The sequence below is a fragment of the Silene latifolia genome, chromosome 10 (assembly GCF_048544455.1).
Source record: "Silene latifolia isolate original U9 population chromosome 10, ASM4854445v1, whole genome shotgun sequence".
Taxonomy (NCBI): domain Eukaryota; kingdom Viridiplantae; phylum Streptophyta; class Magnoliopsida; order Caryophyllales; family Caryophyllaceae; genus Silene; species Silene latifolia.
In genome coordinates this window covers 35,758,880-35,782,835 of record NC_133535.1, presented here as the reverse complement: position 1 = coordinate 35,782,835, position 23,956 = coordinate 35,758,880, and the positions used below count along the sequence as shown (strand labels likewise).

Sequence of the window (23,956 nt, the reverse complement as noted above, 5' to 3'; positions counted from 1 at the left end):
AACAACCCCAAATTTCAAAGAAATAATACAAATGCTGTCCCTTTTAAATCAAATTCCAGAAATAGGCCACCCTTACTTGTGGATGTTGAGGAAAGGAGGGAGAAGAACCTTTGTTTTTACTGTGATGAACAACATACTGCTGGTTACATATGTAAGGGCAAGTTATATAGAATTCAGGTGGTTCCTATTGAGGATAATGATGGGTTTGTAAAGGAGAGTGAGTTGGAGGAGGAGAGTGACCTCAATACAGCTGGACATGACAGTGGGGAAAGCTTGGTGGAGGAACAACCTTTGATTTCTCTTAATGCTATGGCTGGTCATAACTCTTTTCAAACCATGAGAGTTACAGGGAAGGTGAGATCTCAAAGTGTGCATATCCTGGTTGATTCTGGTAGCACACATAATTTTTTAGGTGAAGAGGTGGCTAAGAAGTTAGGGTGTAGGATATCTGGTACCTACCCTTTGGAGGTGTCTGTGGCAAATGGGGATAAAATCATAACCACAAAAGTCTGTAGAAGATTTAAATGGCAATTACATGGTGTGGAGTTTTCTGTTGATGTGATGGTGGTTCCTTTAGGAGGTTGTGAAATGGTTTTAGGAATCCAGTGGCTAGCTTCTCTAGGACCAGTTAGCTGGGATTTCAAGGAATTAAGAATGAAGTTCTTGTACAGAGAGAAGAAGGTGGTTCTTAGAGGTGTGAAGGGAGGAAATTGTTACTGGTTGAATGGGGAAAAATGAGAAAAAAAACTACATGAATGGTCAAATATTTGCATTACAAGTGCAACCAGCAGAGAATACTTCTACTGGTTTGAATCATATGACCAGTTCAGAAGTCATAGAAGAAGTTCTGAAGGAATTCCAATATGTTTTTGAGGAGCCAACAACCTTGCCTCCACATAGATCTCATGACCACCAGATCCACTTAATGCCTGGTATAGCTCTTATTAATGCCACACCATATTAGATATCTTGTCATACAGAAGGATGCTATTGAACAAATTACCAAGAAAATGCTGGAGAGTAGGGTGGTGCAGCACAGTCAGAGCCCATTTTCTTCCCCTGTTGTGCTGGTTAAGAAGAAAGATGGCACGTGAAGGCTTTGTGTGGATTATAGGGAGCTCAACAAACACATAGTAAAAGATAAATTTCCCATCCCTATAATAGATGAGCTATTGGATGAGTTGCATGGCTCAACAGTGTTCTCAAAAATTGACTTGAGGGCAGGGTATTGGCAAATCAAGATGGCTGATCAAGATGTGCCTAAGACAACATTTAGGACTCATGAGGGCCACTATGAATTTTTGGTGATGCCATTTGGTCTCACAAATGCTCCATCTACATTTTAAAGTCTCATGAATTCAATATCAGTGTGTACTTAAGGAAGTTCGTTCTGGTTTTTTTATGACATTCTCATATATAGTTCATCAATGGCAGCACACAAAGAGCATTTAAGAGTACCATTGCAAATACTGAGAAAACATAACTTGTTTGCTAAGAGGAGCAAGTGTATCTTTGGTGTGAATGAGGTGGATTATTTGGGACACATCATATCTGGAGAAGGAGTATCCACTTTTCCATCTAAAGTCAAAGCTATGCTGGAATGGCCTGTGCCTAAAAATGTTAAGGAGTTAAGGGGTTTCTTGGGCTTAGCTGGTTATTACAGAAAATTCATCAAAGCTTATGGTATTATCAGCAAGCCCCTGACCAACTTATTGAGGAAAAATGGATTTACATGTACTGAACAAGCTACTGCAGCATTTAAGAGTTTACAGGCAGCTATGGTCAAGGCACCTGTACTGGCATTACCTAATTTTTCTGAACAATTTGAAGTAGAAACAAACGCAAGTGGCAAAGGTATTGGAGCAGTATTATCACAGAAGGGCCATCCCATTGCTTTCATCAGTGAGGCATTATCTGAGAAACATTTGACTCTATCTACATATGAGTAGGAAATGTTGGCTGTAATTATGGCTGTGGAAAAGTGGAGACCATACCTCATTGGTAGACATTTTACAATCAGAACAGATCATTTCAGTCTCAAATACTTACTGGAACAGAAGATCACTACTCCATTTCAAAGCAAATGCTTACCTAAGCTACTTAGGTTGGATTATGAGGTGATTTACAGGAAAGGGAAGGAGAACACAGTAGTTGACTCTCTTTCTAGAATACTGGAGGAGAATTGCTAGCTATGACATTCACTCAGGTGAGAACTGACCTGCTGCAGAAGGTATACAACAGTTGGCAGGAACAAGGATGCCAGGAGTTGATTCAATCATTAAAAGATCAAGTTAACCCACAGTCTAAATATAAATGGAAAAATGATCAGCTGAGCAGAAAAGGAAGATTGGTAGTAAGACCCGATGAAATGTTGAGGAAGGAAATTCTCTCCCTTATGCACGAGTCAGCTCTGGGAGGGCATTCTGGCACTCATGTGACTGCAAAAAGGGTAGCAACTCTCTTTTATTGGAAGAATTTTAAAAAGGATGTGAGGAACTTGGTAAGACAGTGTGTGGTTTGCCAAAAGAATAAGCCATTGCTGAAGGCTCTAGCAGGCTTGTTACAACCATTACCAATTCCTACAACAATTTGGATGGATATTTCAATGGATTTTGTAGAAGGTCTCCCTAAATCTCAAGGAAAGGATACAATTTTGGTGGTGGTTGACAGACTAAGTAAGTATGCACATTTCTTACTCTTGAGTCATCCTTTTGATGCAAAGACTGTGGCCAAGATTTATTTTGAACATGTGTTCAAGTTACATGGGGTACCCAAAACAATTATTAGTGACAGGGATAAAATATTCCTGAGTAATTTCTGGAAGGAATTGTTTAAATAATGTCAGCATGTTGAATTGTGTATGTCCACTGCTTACCAACCACAAACTGATGGTGAGTCTGAGGTGGTTAACAAATTCTTGGAAACTTATCTAAGATGCATGACCGGGGAGCATCCAAAAGACTGGGCTCAGTGGATTCCCTTGGCTGAGTGGTGGTACAACAGCAATTTCCATTCCTCCATTGGTACTACCCCTTTTGAGGTTGTGTTTGGACAACCTCCCCATGTACATGTGCCCTACATTCTTGGAGATAGCACAGTTGCTGCAGTTGACAGGAGCCTAAAGGCCAGGGAAGAGTGTATCAAGATGCTCAAGTTCCATTTGCAAAGAGCTCAGGTCAGGATGAAGAACCAAAGTTATAAACACAGGACTGAAGTACAACTGCAGTTGGGGAACTTGTTTATGTGAAGTTGCAACCTTATAGACAACATTTTGTTGTTTACAGATCCTGCAACAAATTGGCGCCCAGATATTTTGGCCCCTTTGAGATTATTGGTAAGGTAGGGGAAGTGGCATATAAGCTGAACATGCCTGCTCATGCAAGAGTACACCCAGTGTTTCATGTCTCACAACTGAGAAAGCACTATGGACCAGCTCATGTGGTAGCCTCTATTCCTATTGTGAGTAAGAATTTGCAGTTGAGAGCTGAACCAGTAGCAGTGTTGGAGAGAAAAATGTCGAGGAAAGGAATGGGCTATGAAGTGTACTTATTGGTACATTGGTCTAATGGCACACAAGAAGATGCTACATGGGAACCATATGATGATTTTGTCAAAAGATTTCCTGATTTCAATTTGAACAACACTTGAGGCCAAGTGTTTTGTTAAGGGGAGTGGAATGCAACGAACTTACTCTAACAAACTAGCTATGTCAGCATAACAAACTGACCTAACGACTGTCAATTTGTTGGCGATTAGTTAGTTAGACAAATTGGAAGTTAGTGATGCTATAAATACCTTAATAGTGATTTTGTAATGCATTCAGAATTTTCATTTACATTTTCTTATACAAAATCTTTCTAAAACTTGTAATCAATTAGATCTAAGAATAGTTTACATTTTGTAAGCTTTACACTTATAATCATTCTTCGAATTAATACAATTCTTCGTTCTTCATCCGAACTCTGTTCTTCATTCATGGAGTTCATGTGTTGATCCTGTCTTTGTAACTTTCTTTCCGGATTTTATCCCTGAAGATCGTTACAATTGGTATCAGTCGCCATTAGAATACCTGGGAAGCTTCCGCCATTGATACGTTTTGGAAAGATTGCAACTAATCGACATTGAAGCTACATTTAAAACTGGCTAAACTCACGATTGCGCAATTAAAAGCACAAATGGAGGAACGCATGAATGTGATCGCGGATTCTGTGGGTTTCATGAAGGAGCAAAATCAGAGGATTAAGTTACTGTTGCAGGCACTCCAGAATAATCAGGTCACCAATCGAACCAATGTACTCCCTCCATTTATCTAATTTCATCCCATTTCCCCCTTTTGGCAATTTATTTATTTTCTTCCCATTTCTCTTCTTTCCTTATTTGCCATTGGTTTATCATTACTTTTTTATTCTTTAATCCCTCTTTCATTAATTTTTCATTACTTTTGTTACTTTTTCATTTTTTAATCCCTTTTCTTAATTGTTGTGCAAAAAGAAATGGGATGAAATTAGATAAATGGAGGGAGTATCAGGAAAGAAATAAGAATAAGGTATTCCTATGTTATTAAACTATAAGCCCTCCCCTCCGTCTAGGACCGTCTTGGACTTTTCGCGGCCCCTGTGCGAAAATTCAAAATGGGGCCCCTGAAATTGTTCGGAAGCGAAAATTTTCTAAGTTTTATATAAATCTTATTTTGCACAATATCGTGAAACAAAACTTAAATTTTATTGTAAAGTCAATTTCGTAATACATTAAACATTTAAACCCAAATAAGAATATAAAATTATTAGTTATTTAATTTCGTGAGCCAATTTAAAAGTCGTCTCCCAATTTTTTTGGTATTTTTCAAGTCAAATTTTACTTGTTAGAAATTATTTTAAATTGGGTTGAACTTTTACGAAGTACAAAATATGAGTATGACCTACTTATTTAGAGCCCCATTTGCTAGAAATAGGATATATGGTAATATGGAAATCAAAACTATTATGTAGGCCCAACTGTAAAAATGCAAGCAAAATAATGTGGGCCCAACTGTAAAAATGCAAGCAAAATAAAAGATTAGAGAGGTGTAAGAATCGAACACGTGACTTGAGGATTGGGAGGCAAATTACAAACCACTGACACACGGTGCTTTTCATATTCTTATAATGCGCTAGATTTACTTATCATTTAGGTGTGTTTTTGGGCCAAAAAATTGGGGGCCCTGTGCAGCCGCACGGGCTGAAAGACGGGCCTGCCTCCGTCCTGCTCATTTGTTCTCCTAGTCTATTCTATTTTTGAGAATCCCCACACTAATAATTGGTCTCCTCCTCTTTTCGTGATCTTTGTGCCAAAATTAAAAGATAACAAACCACCGGGACAGGGGTATAGTATTACATTAAATACTTGTAATTGTTATAGATTAATGAGGGAGAGAATGTATTTCTTATTGAATGTGTAATGAACAAAAGACATAGCCTCTATATTTATAGGGCGTGGATACAATGACATCTAACTTTTAAGAAGTAAGAATATATTTTCCCTAATATACTTCTTATTCTTACTACATTTACAACACTCCTCCTGATGACCAGTGTATCGAAGCATTCATTCAAAGAGTAAAAGACTTGGACTTTGAAGTATTGTTGGATATATTTTATGCTGCCTCATTAAAACCTTGACAAGGAAAACCCAGTGGGACAAAACCTTGATGAAGGAAAAAGAGTACAGCTTGGTATATCCAATAATGACGTCCCCCTTACGGACAACAACGAAGACTGCAACTTATAGGTCCTTTAATCGACGCATTCCAATCTTAAAGACCAATTTCTTAAATGTTGAAGTAGGTAATGCTTTGGTGAAGAGATCTGCCAGGTTGTCGCTTGAGCGCATGGTCGGACTCACGATGGAGGTTTAGTTTTCGGTACTTGTCGTTAGGAGCACCTAGACCAAAACACAATTTATAACTTCATAAACAACTCTACAATTAGTAAAGAGGCAAGTAAAGGTCGGATCCCAAGGGACGGGAATTGAGATGAGATTTTCTATTGCAACTAGTGGTGTCTAAGGGTGTCAGAATTTGGGGTTTGAAGTAGAAGATCACTAAACTAAATAGCAATAAAAGTAAACAAGCAAGATGATTAAAAAGGGATGTAAACAATTGATAAAAGGCACTAGGGTGTCATGGGGTCATAGGGAATTCATGGGAATTGATCATACAAACATATTCTCAAATTATAAGCAAGCAATTATTATTGTGATGGATCGAGTTGGTTTATATCTTACAATCCTAGGAAAGTTTGGGTCCCGGAGCCGAATCGATTAGATTGTACAACATCTACAAGTCGACTTAATCTTCCCTACTCAACAATATGCATGGTCTAATGAGACTCGAGTTGGTTTATGTCTTACAAGTCTCATTGAAAAGATAGGTGATGGGTAAAAAATGCAAGGATTCATAGGCTCGCATTTCATCAAACATAACATGTGCATAAGTTGAGATCACAACAAGCAAGCAAATAAACTATGAAAACATATTAAATTAAGCATGAATCATTCCCCATGTTGGTTTCCCCTAATTACCCATTAACCCTAGCTAAGGAAACTACTCACTCATTATCATGTTGAACATGCTAGCAAGGTTGTCAATCATACCAACAAAGTGAAACATGATGAATAAATGAAGATAATTAACAATAATTAAAAAGGGATTAAGAGAATTATACCTACTAATGGTTCCAATAATAAAGCAAAGAATAAAATAAGTACTCGATGCTTGATTGGAAGGTTGTCAATATCCCAATAATAACCCAAATAATCTTCAATTACCCAAAATAAAGGATGAACAAAAGAGAGATTAAGGAAATGAAACTTGTATTAAAACTTGATTAAATGTTGATTAAAAGATTAAAGAGAGATTTGATTGATATTAACTACACTAAAGATTGCTAAGAAGAACATGCTCTTCTAATTAGACTAATGGGGTATTTATAGTGGGGATTAGGTACATAAATTAGGGTTAACTAAGGGCTTAAATGACGATTAAGTCCTTGAGGAATCGCCGGTCTCTAGGGAGAATCCGGTCTCCTTTTTTCCGGTCTTAGAAAAAGATGCGCATCCTTCCTTGAAGCTTGTAGAAGACGAAAAGGCTGTTAGGGAATCCGGGCGTCTAGGGCACGGGACGGGCGGATTTGGGTGTTTCTGGACGGGCGTCCAGAAGGGGAAGACGGGCGGATTTGGGGCGTTATGGACGGGCGTCCACAGGGGGAAGACGCTCGGATTGTGGGTGCTGGACGGGCGTCTTGTGGACAATCCGCCCGGATTGTATTACAGTTTCGTTCCTTCTTCTTTCCTTCCTTTTTCTTCATAGAATCCTTAAGGATTTCCTCAGGGATGCAAGGATCTTTTCTCATCATTGCCCATCTACTATAGTATGTACAAAGGACTTCTAATCTTGTCTCTCCTTGATGCTTGGTCATTGAATTCAATCAATTTAGCTTCATTTTGCCATGAAAATGCAAGGTTTGCACTCCTTTCCTACCAAGGACACAAAACCTCAAAGAATGTGCAAAACAAAGGACTAAAGACAATAAATGACCCAAATATGCACTAAAAAGCATGGGAACAAGGCTAATTCGGGGACTAAATGTGCTTAAATTATGGTCACGTCAAATATCCCCAAACCGAACCTTTGCTCGTCCCGAGTAAAGAGGTGACAAAGACTAGGACCGTTATTTAAACTAACCTAATAGCATAGCCGATATGAGATAATTAGCGGGTCTCACTCCGCCCCTTCAACTCACAACAAGACAACCATGAGGTAGGATGCCTTCTTGAAAGGCAAGGTGGGTCTTGCCAAAATGGCGACACATCCAAACATTAAGCACACAAAATCAAGTAATGGATGCATCTGCAAAAGAATAGCCACTTTCCTCATCTAAGTGGCGGAAATTATCTACAAAGGAAGCAATTCAAGGGTACACACTCCTTCATAGATGCAATTTCTTCAAACTACTAAGCCTAGAAGGATACCAATAAATTACCTCCAAGTTGTATCAAGCTAGGGTACCTTTGCCCTCAATCGTTAAATGATTTCGTCAAGAGTAGACTCCCTATGGTGTTAGAAACATTGGAGGATCACGGAATTCCCCCTCTTGCCTAGACAAGAAGAAGGGTCGTCCCCTCTCTACCATGCACAAAAATGGATACGATGGATAAAGGGATCGATAGATATTTGAGTTTCATTTTGGGAGTTTGCTTTGTTGTTGTTTTTCCCCCCAATTTCTTGTGGCATATAACATTTGAGAACAATTTCTTGCCATTTCTTTTGATTTTTAGCATTTCAATACTTAACAACTTTCAACTTTTCTTTGCATTTCTTTTGAACATTTTCAAAGTCACCCCATATGTAGTGAGGGTGCCTTATATTTGAAGCATAGGAGTTCTATTTTTGCTCCTCTTTTCATTTGATGCATTTTTGCAAACTTTCTTTCACTTTTCATTGCTTGAACTCAAATTAATTTCTTTTTGTGCCCATTCCCTTTGATGATAAAAATGAGGTAGAACATGGATGATGGATGCATGGTTTCAAGGGTCACCTTGGAATAAACGGTAGCCAAGGAGTTATCACACCACAAGGTACTCTTGACTAGGCCTTAATCCATGGGTCAAAGGATACTAGCATGACACATCCTAGGGTGTTTTACAAGTATTCTAACAAGCAAAGTCTTAAGAAGAAAAAGCATCTACTAGGGCCTATATATACTTGTCAACCTTCCCAAGTAGACGGTTTCGCAAAATTATTTTATCATGCAAACTACATGCCATGATGCAACTAACATTTATACATCCTAATGCATATGATTCTACCAACTAATATGACATATAAACTAAATGCAAGTCCTAAATTCACATTGTTTATACCGCATCAATCAAAATAAAGCCACATAATCATTAACATAGAGAGGAAAAAGGAGATTGGAAAGATCATACCATGCGGTCTTCAATATCCTCATGTCTCGGATGTGGCGTAGTCGATCAATGTGAACAAGGATAGAACAAACACAATATATACAACAATATATACAAGACTACACTACAAAGGAAATGAACATGTTTTTGGTTTTTTCAAATTTTCAATTTTTTTGATTTTTTTCGAAATTTTTGATTTTTTTTGGATTTTTGAATAAAAGTTAAGTTAGAATTCCCCATCCCCACACTAATATGGGCATTGTCCTCAATGGCCAAAATGATGGGAAATTATGCAAGCATGATGCATGAATTCTATACTAAATGCAAGCTACACAAATCTACACTACATGATGCATGGGTTTTTGTTTATGACGGAGAGCGTAATTTAGATTACCTCCCGTTGCGTATGCATGTACTTCCCCAAACCGAGATAGACATTATTTCTAATGTCCTAAAGTTGGGGGTAGTTCATGCACACAAGATGCAATGCATGAAACTAAATTGTCATTTTGGATTTTCAAAAGTGGGAACAATGAAATAAGAACACCTCAATGGGGCCGAGGTGTTAGTCCTCTATATTGCTAGGACTCTCCAACCATGATCAAGATAAAATAAATTAAACAAAGAAAGAAGTAGACAAACCTCAAGAGGGTAGGAGCCTCCAAAGCTTGCTAGTCTTCCATCATATCATCATTGTCATCATCTTCCTCAATAGAAGTGGACTCATCACCACTTCCCTCTTCACTTCCTTGCTCACTTCCTTCATCACTTCTTTCATCATCTTCTTCTTCTTCATTTACCTCTTCTTCAATGCCCTCATCATCAACAACCTCATCACCGACAACCTCATCGTCACCCGGTCTCTCACCCCTAGATGCACTTGGAAAGAAGACTTCCCTATCCGCCCAACTAGGCAAAGGACATGAAGGATCAAGTAGTCCTTGCCTAGCTAAATAAAGGAGGGGTGGATATTGGGCTAAGTATGCATCTTCCCGATCCTTATAAGCTTGTTTGTGCATCTCTTACATAAGTAGAGTCATGTAGTCATTGCCCACTTCAACACCTTCGGGTTTGAACTCTTGATATTTGAATGGATAGGGTGGTGTGAAAATGGAGGAGGAGGACATTTCAATTTCACCCCTTTGTTGACGGATGATGTATTCGGCTTCTTTTGAGAGGGGGAGAAGGTAGTTCGTCCGATGGACACTCAAACGGCATATCTTGGAAGGCAAAGTAAAAGATCTAGCATCATTGGTGAGCCACCCATATTTGGTGTCAAGGGGATTATGCGTCACCCACTTGTACTTGTTAATCATGGCATCCATGTCAATGAGATGACCCCCTTTTTTCGCCACATACTTGCTATCCTTGTTGAAATTCGGATCAAAGTACTTGGCTAAAAGAGTAAATAGACCTCCATTTACGATAAAAGCGGTGCCTTGCTTTCCACAATCAACATTGAGCCATCTTTCCACCAAAGGCCTTAGAGCATTGTAAGGCTTGGTGAATTCCCTTCCAATATTTAAGGCTGACTCAAGTAGAACACAATCGAGCTTGGTAAAGTGGTTAGTGTCTTTTCTTGCAATGATAGTATTCCCGATGACCTTGTGCCACACTCTAATGCCCGGATGGTGGACTAATAGAGCGCGACAAGCATGAAAGTTCTCAAATTTCCTCCCGAAAATCGCCTCCCAAAGAGGAGCGGGGTCATATTTTTCGGGCTTCTTATAATAACGAGGTGTATCACTAAGACCCAATGCTTTACTCAAGTCATCAAAGGTGATGCGCCTATTCACATTGGCAAGGCGGAACTCGATGTTTTCTCTAGTCTCTACCTTAGTTACTTTCAAAGAACTCAAGAATTCTAAGGTAAGGGAGGGGTATGTCAATTCTCTTGTAGCAAATAATTTTCCCAACCCCATGGCTTCAAAGAAGGCTTTTGTTTGTTCAAGGACACCCAATTTGTCCAAGGCATCTTCACATATGAATTTGGTGGGTAGAATGGATTTTCTAGCATACTTGGCAAATTTATCTCTATGGGAGTTAGAAATGAAAATTACCTCCGGATAGTTTGATAATTGAGCAATTTCCGGAGTTGTTGATGTTGTTGCTTCTTAGGGAGGATTTTGTTGTTGTTGAACTTCCAAGTTTGCACTAGCAACCACCATAGCCAATGAAGCTTTCTTTGCTTGAAGGCATTGTTGTCTTGTTGAGAGTGCCTTTGCCTTAGGTGCCTTTGTCTTAAGTGCCTTTGTTGATCCTTTTGTTCTTGCCATTGATGATTATACCAAGAAAAGAGTGAAAATCTTTAATTTCCAATTATACCCAAATCGATTTTAAGATGAAAGGCTTTGCCTTTATAATTCAAAAATCGACTCAAAGGTTGAAGATTTTGGTGCTTGGATTGATTATTGTTGGAAAAGGAGTGATTAATTGTTGTGGTAAGGAAGTTTGGATTTGATTTTGTTGAATTTGGTTGAGAAAATCGTGTTTTGGTGGTGGAGAGGATGAGGGTTTTGAGTTTTTGGGGTTTTTGGTAGTGTTTTGAATGAATGAATGAAGGGATGAATGTGGGAGGGGTATTTAAAAACACCCAAAAATTTTGAAACTGCAGGGGAAGATGGGCGTCTTTCCTTCGGGACGCTCGGATTCTGTCTAATATGGGTTCAGGATTCTCGCCTAAAGACGGGCGTCTTTCAGCTGGGACGCTCGGATTTTTCAGTTGCAGGACGAGCGGATTCTACTGAAGACGGGCGGATTCTGATACAGCAAGCTTTCTTATTTTGCACTGGCAAAAAGACGGGCGTCTTTCTGCAAAGACGAGCGGATTCCTTAAGACGAGCGTATTCTCTGCTGGGACGCTCGGATTCTTCAACAGTCCCAAAATTTCAATTTTTCAGTTCATTTGGACGAACGGATTTTGCCAAAGACGCCCGGATTCCCTAAAGACGAGCGGATTCCCTTTAAGGACGCTCGGATTCTCCATGGTCTACCAGGATTCAGTTCCATCCGTGCACTTGCATATCCCGTGTCATTTTTCATTCTTCAAATCCCTTGTTCTTCATTGTAGGGGCACTACAAAGGCATGAATAGCCTAGGCAATTGCTATCCCCACACTAAGGTAAAGCACTACACATCAATTAAATCATTAGTCCCTCCCTCACTTCTCTCAAAAATGATAATTATCTTGATCAAAGCATAAAAATCCAAAAATGACAAAAATGCAATGTAAGAATAAAAATGCAAGTTAAGGAGTTAGAAATATCTACAAATGGTGGTTTAGAGAGGACTCCACCAAACTCTCATCCTTAGTGAGATGTCATGGGGGCATGTCCAAGGTGTTGTTGATGTTGCTCAACACCTTGAAAAAGTAGTCAAAAGCTTGTTCATTGTCATGATAAATATCTTCAATAGATCTTTGCACTTGTTGTCCTTCATGTTGGTCTTGATCGATAGCATTACCAATATAGGGATTAAAAATCCCTTCAAACTCGTCGTCCCAAAGACCACAAACTTCATCTACTTGGTCACTAAAGATCTCTTGAGTTGATAAAGACAACTCTCCCACTTTCTTGTCTTGGCCAATGAGGCCATCCTCTTCATTGCTTGACTTTGGTGAGCTTTTCAAGCTCTCTTTGTTACAATTCACTTGCTCTTTGAATGGAGCATCATCAACTTTCTTCTTCCATTGGAATTCCGACTTCTTCCTATCATCCTTCCGGCTATAATGATCAACCATAAAACATGGTTCATGCAAATGGGGAGCTCTCATGGTCTTGTCAAGATTGAAAGTTATGCTCTCATCTCCCACTTCTAGAGTCAGCTCTCCATGCTTCACATCAATTACCGCACCTGCGGTGTGCAAGAAAGGTCTACCTAGAATGATCGGAATGTTGGAGTCTTCTTCCATGTCAACAATGACAAAGTCCACCGGGATGAAAAATTTCCCAATTCTTACGGGAACATCTTCCCATATCCCTAATGGTGTCTTTGGTGATCTATCGGCCATTTGGAGTGTGATATTGGTGCATTTAAGCTCTCCCATCCCTAACCTTTTACTCACCGAGTACGGCATAACACTCACACTAGCCCCTAGATCACATAAGCCTTTGTTGATTGTGGTGTCGCCAATGATACACGGTATTGAGAAGCTTCCCGGATCTTTATGTTTTGGAAGTGAACTTCCTTGAAGTATTGCACTACTCACCTTAGTGAAGGCGATAGTCTCAAGCTTCAGGATCGACTTCTTCTTTGTAAGGATGTCTTTCATGTATTTTGCATAGGCCGGCACGTGATTGATTAATTCCATGAAAGGAATCGAGACTTCCAAATTCTTCACAATCTCCATAAATTTTCCAAGTTGGTCATCAAATTTGGGCTTAGCTTGACGACTCGGAAAAGGACGTCTAATCACAATGGGCTCCTTCTCCTTGGCCTAGTCTTCATCTTTCTTTGAAATTTCTTCTTTTGATGGTTCTCCATCCTTGGAGTTTTGCACAATTTCTTCTTTGTCACTAGCTTCCACAACTTCATCCACAACTTGCTTCTTCGGTGCTTCATACCTTGTACCATCCTCAAGTGAATGGCACTAACCGTTTCATGTCTTGAGGGATTACTTTGAGGTGGTAATTGCCCCTTTTGTCTTTGTGAGCTTGAAGATGCTAGTTGAGTCAATTGGGTTTCCAACATTTTGGTGTGAGCTAGGATGTTGTTGATGGTGATTTCCTTTGCTTGACTATCTTTTTGCATTTGAGTGAAAAACTCTTGTTGGTTCTTTTGCATTTGGAGGACCGCTTTTTGAACATCAAAACCTTGGTCATTTTGTTGATTGTATGGAGTTTGATTTTGGTAACCTTGGTTTTGGTTGTAAAAGGGTCTTTGATTTTGGTTTCTCATGGGAGGTGGGCTGTATGTTGATTGAGGGTTTTGAACATTTTGGCTTTTGTATGAGAGATTTGGGTGGAATTTGGTGTTTTCATTGTAATAATTGGAGTAAGGGGTACCATTCTTGTATGCTTGAAAAACATTCACTTGTTCATTTGTTCCCCTACATTCACTTTGGTCATGTCCCAAAGTTCCACAATTCTCACATATCCCACTTGGGATTGATGAGGATGCCGTCATGGCATTAACATGATGCTTTGGTGATTTTGAGGCTTCTTCAAGTCTAGCCATTGCTATTTCAAACTTCAAATTGATGGTATCAATGTGAGCACTAAGTTGAGCACCCAATTGAGTAATGGAGTCCACTTCATGCTTTCCTCCTCTAGTAGCCTTGCGAGGTCTACTATATTGTGAGTTATGGACCACCATTTCCTCAATCTTGTTCCAAGTTTGATTGTCGTCAACTTCGGTGAACATTCCATTTGATCCCATGTTGAGAATGTTTCTTGAGTCTTCATAAAGACCGTTCCAAAATTGTTGTACCAAGAACCACTCGCTAAGTCCATGATGAGGACATGAGCGGCAAATTCCCTTGAATCGCTCCCAAGCTTCATACAAGGATTCTTCATCTCTTTGCCTAAAGCCCGTAATTTGAGCTCTTAGCATGTTAGTCTTTTCCGGTGGATAGAACTTTTTGTAGAAAGCTAGAGCCAACTTCTTCCAAGAATCACCGAGAGTAGCCTTATCAAGGCCTTTCAACCATTGTTTCGCGGTGCCAATTAGAAAAAAAGGAAATAAGACCCATCGAATTTGGTCTTGAGTTACACCAGTTTGAGAAATCGCATCACAATAGTCACAAAAAGTTTCCATATGAGAATGAGGGTTGATACCCGTCGTACTCTTCACCACTAGATTCTCCGGATCCTGAGTCATCCTCCTCGTCCGCCTCAGCAGCAGCGGCAGTGGCTCTCCTGGAAGTGGAGGCAGCAGCAGTAGTAGTAGGAGGAGGTCTCCTGGTAGGCAGAGGGTACCCACCCACCGGGGAACAAAGTAGGAAGGGTGAGTCCAGGCACCCTGTGGGAGCATCCCCGTCCGAGCTAACTCCTCATAGACTGGGTACAAGGCTAGGGCCGTGTCAAGTCTGTGCTGATCAAAGCTCCTGTACAAGTCACTCAACACACGTGACATCCCTCGTTGGTCCATGACTGGAGGGATAACCAAAGGAGGAGGGGGACGGAAAGTGGCCGGGTAGCCGGTGGAAGCAGGAGTGGAGGAAGAGGGTGCCTGTGAAGAGGAGGCACGAGCTCTCCTCGAAGTGCTAGTAGTAGTGGTGCCCGCCCTAATAGGGAGCCTGTAGCTAGGCAAGGGCGGGCGAGCTGCCCCCTGAACAGTGGTAAGGGGCAGGATAGGAGGGAGGCCAGGCACAGGGATAGGGTCGCAGATGAAAGAATCAATCTTCCACCGACTCCGTCTATCGACCCAATGCACAGACCTCGCGTATGCAAGGTCCATGAAACGTAGGTCAGGGTCAATGGGGGCCTCCTCTTGAGGGAAAAGTAGAACTAGACGGTTGGCGATACGTGTCACCAATCCGCCACAAGCAATAGTGGTCAAAGTGCCCTCACTAACAATCTGAAAGTGAGCGGCAGTCAAATAAGCGATGTTATAGATACGGGCTATCCGACTTTCAATGTTCAGATAGCCCGCCAAGATAGACAGTTCGATGTTATTCACATTATTTGACTCTTTACGGCCGAAAATGGTATTACCCATTAGCCGTAGAAACTAGCGAAAAGGGGGCAGGTGAACGGAAGTGCCCGTCCTCTTGGGCCCGTTCCCGTCACTAATGCAAGACCACATGACTGGGTGAATATCAGAAGTGTCCGAGGTTTTACCCACGAAATAAAGACCCAGAAAACCAGCAAAGTCGGCTAATGTCAGGGAGTAGTTGACATTGAATAGCCGAAAAGAAATGCAAGCATTATTCTTATTTTCCTCAAAAGAGGCCGAGTCAAAAGCATAAGACGAAAAGAACTCAAGGGTCAAAATGTAATACGTGAACTCAGCCATGTCCACAAGACCCGTCATTCCTGTCGCATTTAGCAGGGACACAACCGACTCATAACAGCCTAATTTCTCTAAAGTAGGCTTGTGTAGAAAACGGGTGGCAGTAACTTTCATTCTCGCGACAAAAAGAGCGAACTTGGCTCGCTGAGTAGAGTTGGAAAAAATAACCTGCGGATAGTCAGGTAGACTATCCGTAGTAGCCTCAATCATCAGTGGCGGTCCTCGTGGCCGCTTGGCAGCGCCCTGACTCGACTGTCCTTCAAACATGTGCTCCTTTCCTTTTGACATTGTTGTTTCCTGTAAACAACAAATTAGTAATAAGCTTCCCCTAACCTTGACAATTCACGAAAACCCGACAAAAAATCAGAGATCAAAGATCAACTTAGGGTTTCGAAAATTTGGGGGAAAACGGAATTAAGCTACCCCTAGTTGCTAGATTATCTCGAAAATCAAGGGGAAAAGGGTAGAACAAGCAATTAAAGCATAAAAATTGATAAAAAATCAACCCCGAAATCGATTATCCCAAATCGATTTTTCCATCTCAAAGGAACAATGCTCTTAATTTAGGCATGAAACTTGCATAAAAATCGAATAAAAAGGATGGAAATAAGATTAAGGGCATACCTTGGACGAGAACTTGAAGAATTAAGCAAGAAAATTCGGGATTAAGGGGGATTTGCAGGAAATCGCGGAAAAGGGGAAAGAGATAGGGTTTTCTTTGATTTTCTGATTTTATGAAAATGAATGAATGAATGAGAAAAGGAAAACTTCCCTTATTAGAATGCATTCTGAACCCGCGCTGTGGTCGATCGACCAACAGTGGCAGTCGATCGACCAAACTCCCCCTAAAACAGCTTCTGGACTCTTCTCTTCAGTCGATCGACTGAGTAACACGGTCGATCGACTACAAACACTGGCAATTAAATTCAAAATCGTCAAAAATTCATACTGCCACTTAAATTTCCCGTTCTTCTCGCATGAACATTCAGTAAATAATCCTACGCACTTTGCATAAAATATATTCCTGCAAAAATTATCAAAGGCGTACATTTTTTCAAACCAAGTAATTGCTAAAAAGAAGTAAATAAAGCTCAAAATGCAAATTAAAAGAAATAACAAAATAAAATTCCTAATTACAAATAATTACAACCCGGGTTGCCTCCCGGTTAGCGCTGGTTTAAGAGGTCCCGCACGACCTTTTTACCTCACTTTGCATCATCCGATAACGGGTCGAAGTACAATACCTCGACTTTCCCAACAAACTCATCTGTTCCGTGATAATGCTTCACATATTGGCCATTAACTTTGAACCTTTCTCCAACAGAGGTCTCCAATTCAACTGATCCGAACTTTGTAACTGCTGTGACCGTATAGGGGCCAGTCCACCTGAATTTCAGCTTACCAGGAAATAAACGGATACGAGCGTTAAAAAGAAGTACCTTATCGCCAATATGGAACTCGCGCTTGATGATTCTCTTGTCGTGCCAGCGCTTTGTTTTCTCCTTGTAGATCCTAGCATTGTCATAGGCCAGCAGCCTAAATTCCTCCAGCTCATTCAGCTATGTCATGCGTTTCTCACGAGAGAGGTTAGGATCCAAATTCAAATCTCATATAGCCCACCAAGACTTACGCTCTAACTCAACAGGCAAATGACATGTCTTACCATAAATTAATCGGTATGGTGACATCCCGATTGGCGTCTTAAACGCGGTCCTATAAGCCTATAAGACATCATCTAACTTAAGACTCCAATCTTTCCGTGATTTAGAAACAACTTTAGCTAAGACTTCTTTCAATTCTCTGTTAGAAACCTCAACCTGACCACTAGTTTGGGGATGATACCCCAAACCTCTACGATGTTGGACACCGAATTTAGTCAATAAAGCACTAAGTTGTTTCTCTTTAAAATGCATTCCGCCATCGCTAATGACAACCCGAGGGACATCAAAACGAGGGAAAATAATCTTTTTAAACAGTTTAATCACGGCCTTTGCATCGCAATGGGGAGTAGCAATAGCTTCCACCCATTTGGACACATAATCTACAGCTACGAGGATATATTTATTACCTTGACTGCTCGGAAAGGGTCCTTGATAATCAATGCCCCGGACATCAAAAATCTCAACCTCTAGAATGCCTACCCGTGGCATCTCATGTCTCTTGGAAATATTCCCCGATCTTTGACAAGCATCGCACTCAAAGAACAAAATTGCGACTATCCGCATGCAAAGTTGGCCAATAGAAACCAGATTGAGTACCTTAGCCACGGTCGAGATGGACCATGGTGACCACAATAAGCAGAAGAGTGGCAAGCTTCTAGGATATCCTTCACCTCCCATTGAGGCACGCATCTCCGGATGAGACCGTCTGCGCATTCCTTGAAAACATAAGGATCATCCCAAAAGTATTGTCTAGCATCATAAGCGAACCGCTTCTTCTGTTGCCATGAAAGCTCGGGTGGTATCCTACCTGTCACAGCAAAGTTAGCAAAATCAGCAAACCACGGAGGTGGATAAGACCCTGAAGTAGTAATAGCTAACAGACTCTCATCAGGAAAGGAATCATTAATAGGTAACGAATCCTCCCTTTATGCCAGCTGCAGACGAGATAAGTGGTCAACCACCACATTCTCAGCTCCTTTCTTATCTTTGATCTCCAAATTAAACTCCTGCAAAAGGAGTATCCACCTCAAAAGCCTCGGCTTCGCATCTTTCTTAAGAAAGAGAGTCTTCAATCTTTGCATGGTCGGTATAAAAAAGTAACCTTAGAACCTAACAAATAAGACCGAAATTTGTCTAAGGCATAGACTACAGCTAGAAACTCTTTCTCAGTGGTATAATAGTTGACTTGAGCCTCATCCAGATTTCGGCTCGCATAGTATATGACATTCAAAGCTTTATTCTTTCGCTGTCCCAAAACTGCACCAATTGCATAATCGCTGGCATCACACATGATCTCAAATGGGAGATCCCAATCAAATTTGAATGATTGGTGCAGAAACTAGAGCCTCCTTCAACCTGTTAAAAGCTAAAAGGCACTCATCAGTAAACTCAAAGACAACATCCTTAAGGAGCAATTGTGTAAGTGGTTTAGCAATTTTTGAAAAATCCTTAATGAAATGCCGATAGAAACCAGCGTGACCAAGGAAACTCCTCACTCCTTTAACATTCACGGGAGGAGGCAATTGCTCAATCACCTGCACTTTTGCTTTGTCAACATGTATACCTTTATCAGAAATCAGATGCCCTAACACAACTCCCTCATTGACCATAAACTGACACTTTTCCCAGTTTAAAACAAGATTAACATCTATACAACGCTGCATGACTTTATCAAGATTAGCTAAACAGCGATCAAAGTCACTACCATAAACTGAGAAATCATCCATGAATACCTCCATAATGTTCTCTATATAATCAGAAAAAATCCCCATCATGCACCTCTGAAAGGTAGCAGGGGCGTTACACAATCCGAAAGGCATTCTACGGACGCAAAAACACCCGTGGACAGGTAAAAGTGGTCTTACTCGATAATCCAGGATGAATAGGGATCGAAAGAACCCCGAATATCCGTCTAGAAAACAGAAAAATTTGTTAGAAGCAAGTCTTTCAGTCATTTGGTCAACAAAAGGGAGAGGGAAATGGTCTTTCTTGGTGGCGGCATTCAATTGTCTATAATCAATGCACATCCGCCACCCTGTCACAACTCGTGTTGGTATTAATTCATTTTTCTCATTTTTAACCACGGTAGTCCCTCCTTTCTTCGGGACTACCTGAACTGGGCTAACCCATTTGGAGTTGCCAACTGTATAAATAATACCTGCATCGAGTAGTTTCATCACCTCAGCCATAACAACTTCCCGCATCTTTGGGTTCAACTTGCGTTGACCCTGTCTGTAAGGCTTATGGCCTTCCTCCAGCTCTATCCTGTGCATGCAAACATCAGGGCTGATGCCCTTAATGTCATCCAAAGAGTAACCTAAGGCCTTCCTGTTTTTCTTAAGCACACGCATCAAAGCAGACAGCTGGTCATCATTAAGCTTAGCACTAACAATAGCTGGGTACTGCTCTGTATCATCCAGAAAAACATACTTAAGATTAGGAGGAAGTGGCTTACGCTCAGGCACCTTTACCTCTACAGCATAGACAGAATCTGCTTCAATGGTATAGCAAGTGTTCACCAAATTCTCGTTGGCCAGGCTTAAGAGCATCTCATCTTCTTCCTCTGTGAGCTCGTAGCTTTCCATTGAGGCTACCAATGCACTGGCTCCTCAAAGCATTCTCCGCTGTATTTCGCACACTCATCTCGCACTGAGTTAGATCGGCTAAGGGATCCTTGGCTAAGGATTCCCTCCAATTATAACTAAGACCCTGTCAACAATATCAATGGAATAACACGTATCATCGTCGCGAGGTTGTCGCCTTACGAGCAAGATCGAACTCAATGGTGTCATCCCCTACCTCTAAGGTAATGATTCCGCATTTGACATCTATCACAGCTCCAGCTGTATGTAAAAATGGTCTACCTAAAATAATAGGTATCTGACTGTCCTCTGCAATGTCTAAAACAACGAAATCGACAGGAATAAAAAACTTACCCACTCGAACGGGTACATCCTCTAGAACTCCTATAGGTCTTTGAGTCGATCTATTTGCCATTTGAACGGTAATATCGGTCACCTTAAGTCTACCAATATTTAACCTTTCGCAAACAGAATACGGCATGACACTGGCCCCTAAATCACAAAGGGCCTTTCCAATTTCGTGGTTACCTATAGTGCAAGGAATTGAAAAGCTACCCGGGTCCTTTAATTTAGGTGGTATATTAATTTGCGAAAGAGCATTACATTCTTCCACAAAAGCAACATTACCATCATCACGAAAATTTCTCTTACGATTTAAAATGTCTTTCATAAATTTAGCGTAAGAGGGTACCTGGGTAATTAAATCAGTGAAAGGAATCGTTACCTCGAGATTCTGGACCATCTCCAAAAACTTACCAAACTTGCGCTCCAGCTTGGTATTCTTTAAACGCTCTAGATACGGGACTGCAACACTGGCCGTAGGATCAGTAACCTTCGGCTTTCGTAGGTTTAAAACCTCCGTCAAATCATCAATAAGTGTAGAATCATGCAAACTAGTTGACGGGTTTGCGTCCTGCACTGAAGACCCGGTCGATCGACTGATAGGAGTGGTCGATCGACCAACCTAGCTGGGCGTGAATATTTCCTGATCAGAATCAATTTCGTCAGGAGTCTCAGTCGATCGACCAATCAAAATTTGATACCCGTCGTGAGGTGTCAAAAATAATTTTATAATTCCAACTACAACTATAGCTAGCGGCAGTCGGGTCGAACCACAGAGAGTCAGATGTAATTTCTAGTTGTCTGATTTCGGTCTTAAAGTAACAAATATGTGGGGGTTTGAATTGATTTGGTCTATAGCTAAAAGCAAATAAAAGATAGTAAACTAAATAGACGGATAAAAACAGATATTAAAAGGGTGCAAGGATGGTCGGTTTACTATAGTTTCGGCGGCAGCAAACTAGGTAGGTCTAAATCAAACATGTGAGACGGGAAAATAAGAGGTCCTCTCGGTCCACTCTCACAGGTAGCATCTTTTGATCTCGCTACAGGTCCCTAATATCACTAATACTGACTTTCGTCCTGAAAAGTGACTAAAAATCTAAACGATACCTATCTTTCGATCTCAGCAAAGTTTAGTCATCTTAATTGATAGTCTATTAACTTTCCCTATCTTTCGATCTAATTGGTCGGTCATATACTAAGCATTCAACTAGTCGCATGCATTCGATTCGTCAAATATAACAATTAAAACAATTAAAATGAAATAAAGCTCACGAGGTCAGTCGATCGACCGGGTAGGGTGGTCGATCGACCAACACGCGATTAGGGCTCCCTAATTCTAATGCCGCCTACACTATAATTCCCCTACATCCTAGCACAATTAATTTAGCTACTCATACTAGGAACGATAACAACAATAAAATTAGGGCATAAAATTACTGAATTCATGATTAAAATGATTAAATAAGCAATTGACATAAAATGATAAATTGGCTTTTGGGATACTAACTAGCAATTCTATATCTATGAATGATAATAAAGCAATAAACTGGAATAAGAACAGAATAGTACCGAACGAAAAATTGCGAGGAAGAAAGATCCAGAAAAACCGAGTTGTATTGAATATGGAACAATATCAAGAACCCTAATTATTTCCTAAACTATTAATGAAAGACTTAATGATAAAAACTTAGATCATTGTATCTCAGGAATGAGTTACGTTATATAGGTAAACGTACGCAACTTTATTCTAAAACCTAAACACAATGGGCTTCCTCAATCTCGTTCTTAATTTGCGTCAGAGTCGAGGGGTGGTCGATCGACCACTTAGACCAGTCGATCGACTGACTCTTGCTGAACAGTAAATTCTGTATGTCGTGCTCTGGGTCGATCGACCATGTAGGTCGATCGATCGACCAAGGGTCTTTGTCTAAGTGCATTTCGACGATTCCTACAGCGCGCACCGATCTCAAAACAGCTTCCATTTCTTTGTTACTTGGTCAAATCAGGCGTTCTATGCGGCGTTGGAAAGCTAAGAGGATAAGCTTTCACCTCCAATTGGAATCACTTGATTATCAGCTCTGGAACTCGAGATATTGCCATCTGAAGTAGGCTGCAATATCGTGAAGTGCTTCTTTGCTTTGTTAAACTCGTATGCACCCATGCTTTTGCTATCTTTAGGCCTTGAAATGCGCACCAAGCTCGTTCCTTGTGTAAGTACTTCATGTAAAATGCAATGCAAGGTACTCGGGGACGGATTTAGCTCAATTTCCGCTGGATTCTTCACATTTCTACAATAAAGCACAAAAACACGAAAGTAGACGGAAATAGGGGAAAATGTAGCATAAACTACATAAATGAGCTCTGAAATGCGTGTAAAACAGGATGTAAAACATCATATAAAAGACACGCATCAAACTTCCCCAAACCAAACCCTTGCTTGTCCCCAAGCAAGAACTAGACTCGATCTAAAGGAACGAGTTCAAACTCAGAGCGAAATGCAAACTGTTAAACCTAAACCACTTTAATGCAATAACCAACAATCAATTAGCAAATGAATCATGCAAACGAGTTATGGAGTCGTTAAAAACTGGTGAACCGTCAACTATAGAGACTTATCAAATTGGACTCTCACGGGTCGCTCGAATCACTCAATAAATACGGGTGAGTATATGTAAAAGATAGAAGGAATTCATTTTTGTAAAGACCCTCACCTAACTACGACCTATAAGAACATGCCTGCAATAAAATATGAAAATGATCTCTATAACCGTACATATGCATTCCAACCGAACAAATGACCATGACACATGCCGAGGTATATATGGATATGTGAGGTATGGGTAAGAAGAGGCAAAAAAAATTATGGGAGTGTGGAGGTACAGGTGATCAAGCTAGTACCTAACAAAGCCATATGACAACATCCACTTCTTGCTCATAATCAACAATAAAACCCGGTGCAAATAATCAAGCACAAATCTCGCATTCTCCATAAGAAAAATCAATCAACTCCCCATAAGATATAAATGCAACATGGGAGCAAAAATCGCCATAAGATAAAGACTTTGAATTATGCGAATTGATTTCTTTCTCGGACTCCAGTTGATCGACTAAAAGGAGCAGTCGATCGACTGCCTTCTACAGTACATAACTTTTTTTTTTCTTTTTTCTTTTTTCTTCGAATCATTTTTCATCTCTTTTTTTTTCTTTTCTATTTATTTCTTTCCTTCTTTTCATTTTCCCAACAACATCTCAAACATGAGCATATGCCACCAAAAATGTAATAACAATCCCGAAAACTAAACTACTAGCTTGACAAGGGCAGGCTATATGTATGATGTAGTAATGGGACAAAAAGGCTATTTTTGGCAGTGTGGAGCTTATGGGCAAAAATGAATAAAGGAAAACCTCTACCACATGTGTCAACAAACCACAAACCGAATGCATACAGGTATTAAGCAGATTAAGTTCATA

General features: G+C 40.4%; 1 protein-coding gene and 1 non-coding gene across 2 annotated transcripts; both read left to right on the top strand.

Moving 5' to 3' along the window:
* Positions 1-1,427: 1,427 nt before the first annotated feature.
* Positions 1,428-1,949, top strand: LOC141607435 (putative mitochondrial protein AtMg00860). The gene has a single exon (XM_074426783.1). The coding sequence runs from the start codon at positions 1,428-1,430 to the stop codon at positions 1,947-1,949; it is 522 nt and encodes a 173-aa protein (XP_074282884.1).
* Positions 1,950-14,389: 12,440 nt separating this feature from the next.
* On the top strand, positions 14,390-14,496 carry LOC141610299 (small nucleolar RNA R71). The gene has a single exon (XR_012528201.1). It is a non-coding gene; the product is annotated as a small nucleolar RNA R71 (small nucleolar RNA).
* Positions 14,497-23,956: the final 9,460 nt, after the last annotated feature.